At 36.0% G+C, this 13,249-nt stretch overlaps 1 protein-coding gene across 1 annotated transcript in view; it reads left to right on the plus strand.

The window, feature by feature from the left end:
- FAP (fibroblast activation protein alpha) overlaps positions 1-13,249 on the plus strand; it is a gene marked incomplete at its 5' end in the record, with an annotated part of 62,615 nt that overhangs the window by 20,838 nt on the left and 28,528 nt on the right. The window contains 9 exons of the mRNA XM_026674532.2: positions 1,010-1,101; positions 1,192-1,266; positions 1,964-2,016; positions 2,797-2,869; positions 4,290-4,410; positions 6,355-6,509; positions 7,704-7,807; positions 8,622-8,757; positions 12,508-12,552. Coding sequence (XP_026530317.2) covers positions 1,010-1,101; positions 1,192-1,266; positions 1,964-2,016; positions 2,797-2,869; positions 4,290-4,410; positions 6,355-6,509; positions 7,704-7,807; positions 8,622-8,757; positions 12,508-12,552 — 854 coding nt within the window. The remainder of the gene's footprint in view (positions 1-1,009; positions 1,102-1,191; positions 1,267-1,963; positions 2,017-2,796; positions 2,870-4,289; positions 4,411-6,354; positions 6,510-7,703; positions 7,808-8,621; positions 8,758-12,507; positions 12,553-13,249) is intronic.

Raw genomic sequence — 13,249 nt, forward strand, 5'->3', positions numbered from 1 at the left:
CTGCCGTTTGTGCACCTTTTTCTTCCACACTTTTCCCTTTCACATAACTTTCTATCAATGTGCTTTGATTCAGCACTTTGGGAACATCCAATTTCTTTTGCAATTAACTTTTGAGGTTTTCCCTCCTTATGGAGGATGTCAATGATGGTTTTCTGCACAACTGTCAGGTCAGCAGTCTTTCCCATGATTGTGATTCCTACTGAACCAGACTAAGAGACCATTTAAAGGCTCAGGAACCCTTTGCAGGTGTTATGGCTTATTTAGCTGATTAGAGTGGGACACTTTGAGCCTAAAATATTGAACCTTTTCACAATATTCTAATTTTTTGAGATTGTGGATTTGGGGTTTTCATGAGCTGTAAGCCTTCATCATCACAATTATGACAAATCACGGCTTGAACTATCTTGCTTTGCATGTAATGAGTCTATCTCATATATTATTTTCACCTTTTAAGTTGCATTACTGAAATAAATGAACTTTTGCACGATATTCTAATTTTTCGGATTTCACTTGTATACATGTATATGTGTAGAATATATGTGTATATATATTTTGAAGAAGAATTACAATGCAAAATGTTGCACAAATAATAATAATAATAATAATAACCAAATACTTGTCCTAGTAGAAAAATGGGATATAAATCAAATTTTAATCTTTCACGTATTAGAGCAACAATGAAAAATTTACATTCAGTTGTGAGTTCAATCAATCTATTCCTCATCTCTACCAAGAACATTTGAGGTTTTTTTTAAAAAAAAAACTCTGCATATATTTGATTTTTCTCAGCTTTGATGTCATTTGTGCCTGTTCAGAATTACAAGATCAAAGCACCATTTTTTAACCTTTACCTTTACCTTTCCTCCCATAGCTCTTTTATTTACTTACATGAAAATTTCTTGCCTATGGTTTTGAAGTAAGCAGCTAAATGCATGATTGCCTGAGAAATGCAACAAGATAGCATGTCCGTGAAACTTATTGAACAATCCCATTTCTCTTTCCATTGAAGGAAATGAATATCTTCATCAGTCTAAAGATAATGTCATCCTTCACAATGTTGAATCAGGGCAGTCGACCGCTATCTTGACAAATAGAACCCTTGTATGTATGGCCGCTGTTTCAAAATTACGAGTTTAATTTATCCAAGTGATGGTTACGTGTTGGCTACTATGTGATGCTTTAATCTTTCAGAAAGAAGTGAATGCCAAAAATTATGCAATGTCCGCAGATCAGAAATTTATACTATTGGAAAGCAATTACTCTAAGGTAATATTTTTTAAAAGTTGGGACTGGTATTCTATTACTTTCAGGGCATTAACTAAAATTCATTGAAGGAATTCCCTGAGAAAGGAAGTTGAAGGAAGGCCTCAGTGTAGTCCTTCGTTTTCCTTCCAATCTTAAGCCTCCATAGTAAAACAATCATTACTGCAAAGTAGGCAGTAAACAATAATTTACTGCAAAATAACAATCATATTTTGCTTTGAACAAGCAATCAGCCCTTCATCCCTGCAAGACTAGCTCTTGTGCACTGACTTCTAATCTTGAGATTTCCTAAGACCTGAGGGTCTCATGTAGAGAACCACGTAGATAAATATTCTATCTATCTATCTATCTATCTATCTATCTATCTATCTATATCTATCAATCTATCTATCGGGATCACCGTTCCATAATCATAATGTTGATCAATATCTAAATCACAAAGTGAGAAATTGGTTCCTTTTCTGGAAATAGTATTTACCTCAGTAAAAAGCATTTTGAAAAGCTTCTTCATGACTGAAAAATAGTGATGACTGTTCCTACGGTAATACCACTGTGGATACTCACAGAGCTTTTTATGAAAATTGCTTGCCTGATTGCATTGTGTTTAGACCTCAAGAGAAAGCATTATGAAGATTAGATAACCTGTTTTACATTTAGCAAAAATAATGATTTTTTTCTCTCTCCGCTGTAACCTTTTCAGCTTTGGAGGTATTCTTACACAGCATCCTATCACATTTATGATCTTATATTAGGGTAAGACGGATTTATTTTCCTGTTGATTAAAACATTAGTAATGTTTAAGTTTATGCAATGCTCTTGAGACCCAATAAGTCATTTAAGAAAATAGATTTCAGACAGAGTTGTTATCCCTAGTGATATTCCCAAATATGTACTGGAGTGCTTCATTTTGTTCTCTGTTACTTGTATTAAACTCCATTTAAACTGTTGATCGGTCACTTATAAACAGTTTTCATTGGGCTGGACCTAGCACTTTGTCAGAATTCAGAACTAATGAACCAATGGTTTTGTAAGGGCTTTTCACTAGCACTGATGATGTTACCTACTGGCAGTTTGAGTAATGAAATATCTGCAAGAAAACAACCAAGCTCAAAGAAGACCAAGATCCCCTTATTTCTTAAATAAATAAAATAAATAAATATATGGTTATCAATAGCAGTAAATGTCTACTGCCTACTGAAGATGCCATTGGACTTACGTCTTGCTTGTGGGCTTCTTAGACCCCTGTAGCACCTTTTAATTTCCTTCGTGGTTTTCTACTAAATAGGATAATAATCCCAAAGTATTTTGGGTATCAAAAAGCTCAGATACGAACAGTCAGTATTAACATCAGCAAAATATCATTGTGAACAGATACGTTCACCAATAAAGAATGAACATAGTTTGGGGGAGCATTCATCAACTGTCCTGAAAGTACAGGTTCTAAATTTCATGTAAGCACTGAATAATTAATTAGAAATATTAATTTAAAAAAAACACTATGTCATTCCATGATTTTTTTTTCCCCCATTGTAGCACTTTTGTCAAAGAATATGAACTACCAGATAATATTCAGCATATCTCCTGGTCACCTGTTGGACACAAATTGGTCAGTAATTAATACAGTGTCACAATAATGTTCCTTCTGGTTGAGTTTGATGTGCCTGTGGTGTTTTTTTAAGCATCAATTATTTCTGTTTATTATGTACACTTAAGAATTTTAAATGTTCACAATAACACTATTTGTAGACAGGGCTAGATGACATATTAGAACTGTGGTTTAAGATAAAGTATACACTTCAGCATGGACCTGTTATTGTATTCTTCTAGGGTGACAAGTTTTTGCTTGTCTCAAGTGAGATATACCAAATACAGAAACCCAGAAGCTGGACTTCTGTCTATGTTCCTGTAAATCCTCTGCATATTCTCTCCATCTAGCAGACCTTAAGTCATGATTCTTAAATTAGTCCATCCAGACAAGGTCAAATGGGCTGCAAATAGTTGGACTATGATATCAGCTGATTGCCTTCAATATGTAGAAACCATAGCTTAACACAGTGCGAAATTAGATTAAGACTGTTCTTGTAAGAGAAATGAAAAAGAAAGAAATTGAAAAAAAGTGCCTTCATTCTTCTTCCTATTGAATATTATTTTATTATTATAGACACAAAAATGTGAAATCACAGCTGCCAGTTCTTTAGCTGGTGTTGGTCTTCACACACATCGAATTCTTTATTACTTTAAATGTATTGGGGCCCCAACTCCAATGGATGCTGTAATTGTCATCTTAATTTTTTTTCTTCAGCTGTTTCATCTCATTTTTAACCCTCAAATCCCACAGTCATCAATTCATTTTTTATTCTTTTGGCAAAAGTTCATATAAAGGTTCCAGTCTTTTTTTAAAAAAAAAAATCACTGTTATTTTTTCCTCTGACCAAACTGATCAGCTTCACCATTTCTGAAAGTTCAGTGAATTTTATGATCCAGTCTTTCATTGTAAGCATTTCATTACTTTTCCAAACTTTTGGCATACTGCACATCTGCCAGGGGAATTCTAAAACAGATAAGAGCAGGAGATAATAAATGGTTATCTTCTTTTATTCATATAACAAATTTAGCTGGTAAAAGATGACTTCCCTAAGGCTTCAGAACTTAAGCCAGGTATTTCTTATCTAAGGGCAATCTTATGTATGCTAACACAAACTATTCTTGTGCCATAATCAGTCTTCTCCAACTTCATGCTCTCTGGACTACAAGTTTCCTCATCCCTCATAAGGCTTTTGGTCATGATGGCTGAGGTGATAGGAGTTGTAGTCCAACATGTTTGGAAAGTGGAAGGCTTATTAATGCATTCTGCTCTGTGGCCTGGGAAATAGAATTGGAACACTTTCCTTTTGCAAAGATAAATGTTTGTAAGAAATGATTTTGAAGTGAGTCCCATATTTAGCTGTGCTGTATAATATTTTTGAATTGCATAAATCCTTTGTACCTTCTACAGATAAAGAAACTGATTCTTTCCCTCCTTCTAGGCTTATGTTTACCAGAATAATATCTATTTCAAACAAGATCCCCGAGAAGCTGCTATTCAAATAACCAAAAATGGTTACTGGAATGAAATATTTAATGGAATTCCTGACTGGGTTTATGAAGGTAAATTGCATTTTAAAAGCAGTGTTATGACTAAGCATGATAAGCCTTGAGCAATAAAGTAATACAGTGCCCCAAAACAAGAGTCAAAATGTGTTCTTTATGACTTATTGTTGCATTAGTCTTTTCCACAAAGTCTGCAGTTGCTCAACATCCTGTCTCTTCAATTTTTCACATTTTCCCGTCATATCATTCTTCTTCTTTATGGCAAAAAAAATAATAATGTTGTCTCAAAATAGATTTCATCAGAAGTTGTTGTGAAATTATTTATTGTACTTAGTTTAAGAGTCTCTTGTATTTTGTGTATCTGCATTATTAGAAGAAAGTTTGTTGTAGTTTTCTTTCTAAAAGACCATGCCAATCAAGGAGAATATAATAAAAAGGAGCAGTTATGAACTAAATGCAAAATTGCATTAAGAAAGATGAGAAGTAAATTCTGCAAACCTGGAGAAATAGCTCCAGTGGAATGGCTTCAGACTTGAAGTAGGTAGAAGAACTCTACTAATTGCTTGCTTCTATTTTTGGAAGGGAGAGGAGATGATTTCTTTTTCATGGCTCCTTGCAAAAAGTATCCTCTCTTGAGGCAAGAAGTTCCCTGGAACAATCCCATTGTAAACATGGGGGAGCATTGAAGGTATGAGTGAAGCTCGCCACCATTCCTTCCTTCAGAGAGAATCCTTGCTTGACCTCACTCCTTTTGAGTCTATGTAGGGCCACGGGTTGATCCTATTCAGTGTGTTTTAAATGTTGACATGTTAGATTATTGAACAAAGTAACTGTTTTCGGGATCTGTAACTAGTGGCCTTGGACCAAGATAATCTTGGACCAAGAGTTTCCAGGAATGGAGATTGGAGAGATCTCTAGACATGAGGAAAGCTTAACTTGGTTGGGGCTTTTAAAATTAAAAGAGTCTGAATGAAAATTCATACACAGTTTGTGTGTGTGTGTGTGTGTGTGTGTGTGTGTGTGTGTGTATGCATGTGTGTGCATGCGTGTGCATGTATGCATCAATATATTTTTGTTCCATATTACATATTATTTTGGAAAGTGTAAATTAAATTTTCATATATAAAACCATTGAATTTCTCCCACCCCTCTATATCTGTGTGCAAAGGTGGAGGTAAGATGTGACATATTAAGTGAATTCAGATAAACTCAACATGAAATTGCAGTGATGAAGAATTGTGGTCTTAATGTCCTTCCCCCAGATATCTGGCAATAAAGACCAAAATAAATAAATAACCCTTAGTGAAACTAGGATAAGACCTACACTTCCATCAACAAGGCCCCCATGGTGATAGCTATTCAGAATATTGTTATTGCTCATTGAACTCGTGAGAATGAATCTATGCATTATCTATGGCACTTGTAACACAATCATGAGTCACAAACACTGAGAAGGAAAGAGATATTTTCCCATTTATAGCCCGCTGGAAAGTGTGGTTACAACCAAGGCACTTTTGTGCTGTTTCTTCCCCCTGTGCGTATTAACTGCCTTCATCATTCTGTGAAGTAATCACAATGATTTCACATGAAATCATTTAATTCCAGGTTATCTGCATCTTTAGATTATTATTCACTTGGACTAAAAGACAGGGGAAAAAATGAAAAACTGTTCACTTCTTGCCTTCAAATCTGTCCAACCATTCTAGGACAACTCTTAAGTTTTGGCTTTTAACCAGTTTTCCCACAAATGAGCTGATAGTTCTCTGCCATGATTTTCTTCCTCCTTCAGCAATTTCATAGTTACTTCTCTGCGATTCTGCTTTCTCTTCCTCAGTTACCCAAAAACTGACTGGTGATCTGTCAGATTAATGATATTACAGGTATGGATACTGGCAAGATATCAAGATACTGGCATGGTTTTAAAGATAGCACTACATCATATAGTACATTGTACAATTTTGCAACCAGAACAACAATCTTCTTTAACCTGGTTTCTTTTAGAGGAAATGCTTGGAACAAAATACGCTCTGTGGTGGTCACCAAATGGCAAGAACATAGCATACATAGAGTTCAATGATACTGAAATCCCAGTTATTGAATACTCATATTATGGCGAGAATCAATATCCTAGAAAAATAACTCTTCCATATCCAAAGGTAGATGTGCTTTGTTTATTTATTTTTCTTTTAGCATTAAGCTCGGCTCTGTTGTATATTTGAATGTTAAATAACCATACCACATGTAACCATTGACTTTTTAAAACCCTGCTAAGTAGTATAATTGAAAAGTCTTTAAAAGGGAGTGGGTGTTTTGAAGCCTACGAGCCTCAATCCTATCGCTTCCCCCAGCCACGATCACATGCCTGAAGTATAACAGCCAGCCAGCAAATTGCAAAATGTGATTCCTGTCGGTTTTCTGCAAAAAATGAAATAAATAGGTGCATTACCTTCTCACTTAGTTTTACGTACCTATAAAACATAACCCCCTACCCCTCCAAAATGAAAAGGGTATGGGAAGAGCTCCCTTTGGTGCTGTCATAATGTCATGAGCCTCTGCTTGTAGCTTTTGGTGGGGGGAAAATACAAATCTAAAATAAATACAACCTTTAGGATAGTGTTGTTTATGCTTATTCTAAATGGAAACCCAGCTTGTGCATCCTGTATTATTAAAATATAGCGGTACCTTGTTACTCATCATTAATTGGTTCTGGAAGACATGATGAGCACCAAAAACAATGAGTACCAAACAGATTTTTCCCATCAGGAATAATACAATGAGTCACTAGGCAGCCAACACCAATATGTTCTACATGTATATTGAATATCAAACAAATAATGAGTACTGAGACAAATTTTCACGTCAAAATGCATTGAGAATCAAATTCAATGAGTTTCAGAACAGTTGATTACCAAGGTACCACTAACATTTTGAAAGGTGTAATCAATTCCCTTCACATATAACTCCTACTGAAAATACTTAGTAATAGTAATGTTCAAGGTGGCAGCTGACTTAGAAGGAAGGGAATGGAATCTGAAGTAGCAGATCTTAGACATCCTCTGATACTTCTGAAGACAAAGGCTTAGAAGACTTCTCCCATGAGATTATAATCTTTATACTATTTGTTTAGTGTTTACAACTGGCTTAGTTAATGATGTCAGTCTACTGTGAACTTCTCAGAATAAATTTCTAGCTATGACACATTTTCAACAGGATCCAAAATTGTCTGGAAATGGAAAAGCACCCTATTTGTGCCTGAAATGAATAAAATAACTCTATAGAACTTTACTTAGTTCTTTTATTTAAACATTGTAATTAAAGTCATTATAATTTGTTCCTACTTTTTCTTGAAGGCTGGAGCTAAAAATCCAACTGTTAGAGTGTTGATTATAGATACTACAAATCCTAGAGATTTTGGACCGAAGGAAGTACTTGCACCACCAGTCATAGCATCAAGGTAATATTGTCTTAAAATTGTCTGTTCCTGTTTTTCCCCCTTAAAAGAATAGCAATAGTTTTCAATCATTTGCCTTGGGAGGTTTTTTTTTTTTTCTTAAAATTTTCTTTCTACTTGTAATATAGCCTCTGGATCAAGGATTGCTATAAAGGAAAACCTAAGGTGTAAATCTCATTAATGATAGAAACCATTTCAGCCACTTGGTTATAGCAGTACAAGAGTGCTGACGCTAAGGAGCTTGGCCCATTTGTTCAAAGAATTTGGGTGCTGCTTTAATAACCTTTACATTGTAAACTTTTAAAACTCAGATATGGTATTAAACTGGCCTATCACATCTATTGTCAGCATTCCGAGTAACGCACCCATTGAAAGCAGAACTCCGAGGCAAGTAGATTCCTGAAACAACATGTTCATTGGATACGTTATATTGACACAGCCAGTGAAAACCAAGTCTAAAAGTTCCCAAGGTTTTCACCTAATTAAAACAGTTCCCCCTCCCAGATGTCACTGGTCACATTGTCCAATGAAAGTAGTTGGCAGGCTGCTTGATCATTCCTCTCCTCCTTTCACAGCCACCTGTTAAGATGACCGTGATTTCCACAGGAAAACTTTTTCTCTATCTACTTTCCCCTCTCAAGGTTTGTGGCATCTATGAGGCAACAAAAGATGGGTTCAGCCAGGTTCGCTTCCAGAGCTGACATCTACATTATTAATCTGGTCTACCTATCATAGATACATTATTAATGCAATAATATATTTCTTTCCTGTCTTCTCTCTGTATTCACTAACTCCTTCTTTTTCCTTTTTCCTTTAGCGATCACTATGTCACTTGGATTACCTGGGTAACAGATGACAGAATCTGTGTGCAGTGGTTGAAAAGGATCCAGAACTTCTCCCTGTCAGCAATCTGTGACTACAATTACCAGTCCAGATCTTGGGATTGCCCAGAGGTAGTATTTTTCCATCAAGCTAAGATTTAAAGCAAAAACTCTTATCAGTGAATAATTTGGTAAATGTTCCATCGTAACTGGATAGTTACTGTGCAAAAGGAAGGGGAAAAGATAGCGTCCAAATTAAAGTGGGACCCTAAATTGTCTCAGAAAGAAGTACGCTAGCACGTATTAATGGTGAGAATAGGGAGCTGGTTTTTACTCATCACTATTACAGTCTTTTCTCCTCTGTTTCATTTTTGATCTTTGACCGAGGGTCTGCTGATCTTTAGTGGCCTGGTTTATGAACATATTAAGTCATACATTATTGGCTATAAGCTACAAAGAGTATGGTCACATCAAACTCAAGTCAACCATATTAAGTCTTATCATGATATACAAATAAAATTAGAGTTCAAGTTGCTATATGGAAAAACTATAAGACCAATATTTCATCTTAAGATTGTCCCTCTGAAAAAATTGTGATTAGACAGAGAACCAAAATGATCAGCTACTTTGTCCTGGAAGATCCAAAATACAGTAAAAATTCCATGCCTCAGCATGTTCTTACCAAAAGAAAGATGTGGATAAAACCACTCTTATCTTCTGTTTATAAAGTGCTTTTACCGCATCACTCTGCACACCAATGGTTAGTTAACAAGAGTGCGAACAGATGGGAGAACTCCATTAAGCTGTGTTTGCTGAAAAGATCTCAGGGGAATAAATTTCCATTTCATAATTGTCTTAAAATTGTCTGTTCCTGTTTTCTGCAAATCCAGAAAGGATTCCCCTTAAAAGAATAGCAATAGTTTTCAATCATTTGCCTTGGGAGGTTTTTTTGCCATTTTCTTAAAATTTTCTTTTCTACTTGTAATATAGCCTCTGGATCAAGGATTGCTATAAAGGAAAACCTAAGGTGTAAATCTCATTAATGATAGAAACCATTTCAGCCACTTGGTTATAGCAGTACAAGAGTGCTGACGCTAAGGAGCTTGGCCCATTTGTTCAAAGAATTTGGGTGCTGCTTTAATAACCTTTACATTGTAAACTTTTAAAACTCAGATATGGTATTAAACTGGCCTATCACATCTATTGTCAGCATTCCGAGTAACGCACCCATTGAAAGCAGAACTCCGAGGCAAGTAGATTCCTGAAACAACATGTTCATTGGATACGTTATATTGACACAGCCAGTGAAAACCAAGTCTAAAAGTTCCCAAGGTTTTCACCTAATTAAAACAGTTCCCCCTCCCAGATGTCACTGGTCACATTGTCCAATGAAAGTAGTTGGCAGGCTGCTTGATCATTCCTCTCCTCCTTTCACAGCCACCTGTTAAGATGACCGTGATTTCCACAGGAAAACTTTTTCTCTATCTACTTTCCCCTCTCAAGGTTTGTGGCATCTATGAGGCAACAAAAGATGGGTTCAGCCAGGTTCGCTTCAGAGCTGACATCTACATTATTAATCTGGTCTACCTATCATAGATACATTATTAATGCAATAATATATTTCTTTCCTGTCTTCTCTCTGTATTCACTAACTCCCTTCTTTTTCCTTTTTCCTTTAGCGATCACTATGTCACTTGGATTACCTGGGTAACAGATGACAGAATCTGTGTGCAGTGGTTGAAAAGGATCCAGAACTTCTCCCTGTCAGCAATCTGTGACTACAATTACCAGTCCAGATCTTGGGATTGCCCAGAGGTAGTATTTTTCCATCAAGCTAAGATTTAAAGCAAAAACTCTTATCAGTGAATAATTTGGTAAATGTTCCATCGTAACTGGATAGTTACTGTGCAAAAGGAAGGGGAAAAGATAGCGTCCAAATTAAAGTGGGACCCTAAATTGTCTCAGAAAGAATATTGCTAGCACGTATTAATGGTGAGAATAGGGAGCTGGTTTTTACTCATCACTATTACAGTCTTTTCTCCTCTGTTTCATTTTGATCTTTGACCGAGGGTCTGCTGATCTTTAGTGGCCTGGTTTATGAACATATTAAGTCATACATTATTGGCTATAAACTACAAAGAGTATGGTCACATCAAACTCAAGTCAACCATATTAAGTCTTATCACGATATACAAATAAGCATTAGAGTTCAAGTTGCTATATGGAAAAACTATAAGACCAATATTTCATCTTAAGATTGTCCCTCTGAAAAAATTGTGATTAGACAGAGAACCAAAATGATCAGCTACTTTGTCCTGGGAGATCCAAACTACAGTAAAAATTCCATGCCTCAGCATGTTCTTACCAAAAGAAAGATGTGGATAAAACCACTCTTATCTTCTGTTTATAAAGTGCTTTTACCGCATCACTCTGCACACCAATGGTTAGTTAACAAGAGTGCGAACAGATGGGAGAACTCCATTAAGCTGTGTTTGCTGAAAAGATCTCAGGGGAATAAATTTCCATTTCATACTTTGTTTTCCGATTAAACCGGATATATTAGGCGATAATAAAGCTGCAGTGGGCAAATAACGATAAGAAATACTTTTCTGCAAATCCAGAAAGGATTCTAAACTTCATACTAAAAATATATATATATCAGAAAATCAGCAAATATACCCAATAAATAAAAATTGAATACAAGTTTAAATAGTCACCTTGCTCAAAGCTACCCTATCTGGGTTACGAATTCTGAACGACCACTCAATGGCAGCAAGGTTGGAGGTTTTGCTGCCATCTAATGCTCATCCAGATTCTTGCAGCCTTGATAAACTGTGCTACACTTCCTCAGGTTTCTGTACGAGCTTCTGAACAATCTTACAGAATCCTACAAAAGTTTGTGTATCTATCATTTGAGTTTGAATTGAACTGAATATTTTATTTGGCCAAGAGTGATTAAATACACAAGGAATTTGTCTCTGGTACAGACACACACAGTATACATGAAGTAACATAATAATAACAACAATAATAACAACAACAACAACATTTTAAGAAGATACTTGGTTGATACCTAGGATGTTGGCAACAACCCATATCAACTGTCAGTGCCAGTCAATGGTATTTGTGATGCATGTTTGAATGTTCAGTTGACTGAGTTTCATGTTTAATGAATAAAGTATATAATAATACATGGTTATGGATGAAACATGTAACAGTGATACCCATTGTCTTCAGGGCACTTGGTACCATGTCCAAGAATTTTACAAAATGCATCAAGAAATTAGCACCAGTCACTGGTATTTGTGATACATTTTTAAATGTTCAGTTGACTGAGTTTCATGAATAAAAGAGTTAACAACAACAACAATAATAATACCAATAAAATACCTATTAAAGGGGGGAGTAAAGAAGATAATAAGGATAAATAATAATATTATTACAGCCATATCACATAGGTAAATATATTAAATTTGTTAATTTAGTTTAATGGAATGCATTTTGCAAAGAAATACTTCAAAGGAAGAGGCATCCATAAATTAAAGTTTTGCTTTGAAAGCTTTGTTAAAATATTTGGAAAGTGAATTGTTCACAAGATGCTTTTAGATTATCATTGAATATCCTGGTTTTTATCAACATATGTTCAGATTGTTACAAGGGTTCCACATAGATAACTAAGGGCGAAGATTTGCTAGCCAATAGACATTGCTGTGCTGATGCAATGATGGAATTAGAGGATGCTACAAACTGTTATTGAGAAAGTAGCCTGTGTTTGAATGGGTCCTCATTGTCTCATGTTTCTGTCTGATTGAAACTCTATATTATTAATATATCAGATTTCCATTTTGCATCCCAACCTTGTTGCTTTCTTTGATTTGACAGACTCGGCAACACGTAGAAGAGAGCCATACAGGATGGGCTGGTGGAGTATGGCTTCTATGCTCTTCCCACTTTTGGTGTTATTAAATAAGACTTATTTCATTCTTTATTGACTTTTAACCATGCATCTATAAGTTTCAGAGAAACCGAAACAAGGCCATCTCCGTGAAACTGGAGAGCTGTAAGAATTCACTGCTGCTTTGCCTACCCACCTTGCCTGGCAACCAGCTTCCTAGGCAAAGTGGGGAATCAAGCAGCTGCAAGTTTTATGCCATGGCTAAACTTATGGCAAGGGGAAAGCAAAATCCGGAGTGAGTGCTGACGTTGTAAAGTAGGAAACAAAGCCAGAAATGAGTTTTGTAGTGCTCTGGCTTTGTGTCAGAGTTCCGTACCTCTTTGCCTGGGCAGTCCCACTGCAGACTGGCACAGGTAAAACCTAGAAAAATGCTCCCATGAATTCATAGAAATAGCTAAACTGTGGGTCTGCCCATCTGCCAAAGTTTTCCACCAACCACAACATGGCAGCAGTGTTCTAATATCTAAAGGGCTGCCACAAAAAGGAAGGAGTCAACCTATTGTCCCAAGCACCTAGAGGCAGAAAAAAGAAGCAATGGATGGAAACTAATCAAGGAGGGAACCAACCTAAAACTAAGGAGGAATTTGCTGACAGTGAGAACAATTAATCAATGGAATGATTTGTCTTCAGTGGTTGTGGAGTGCTTCGTCACTGGAGGTTTTCGAGAAG

Source organism: Notechis scutatus, chromosome 1, assembly GCF_049901735.1.
Source record: "Notechis scutatus isolate UNSWTSFEM ecotype Mainland chromosome 1, rNotScu1.2, whole genome shotgun sequence".
Lineage (NCBI taxonomy): Eukaryota > Metazoa > Chordata > Lepidosauria > Squamata > Elapidae > Notechis > Notechis scutatus.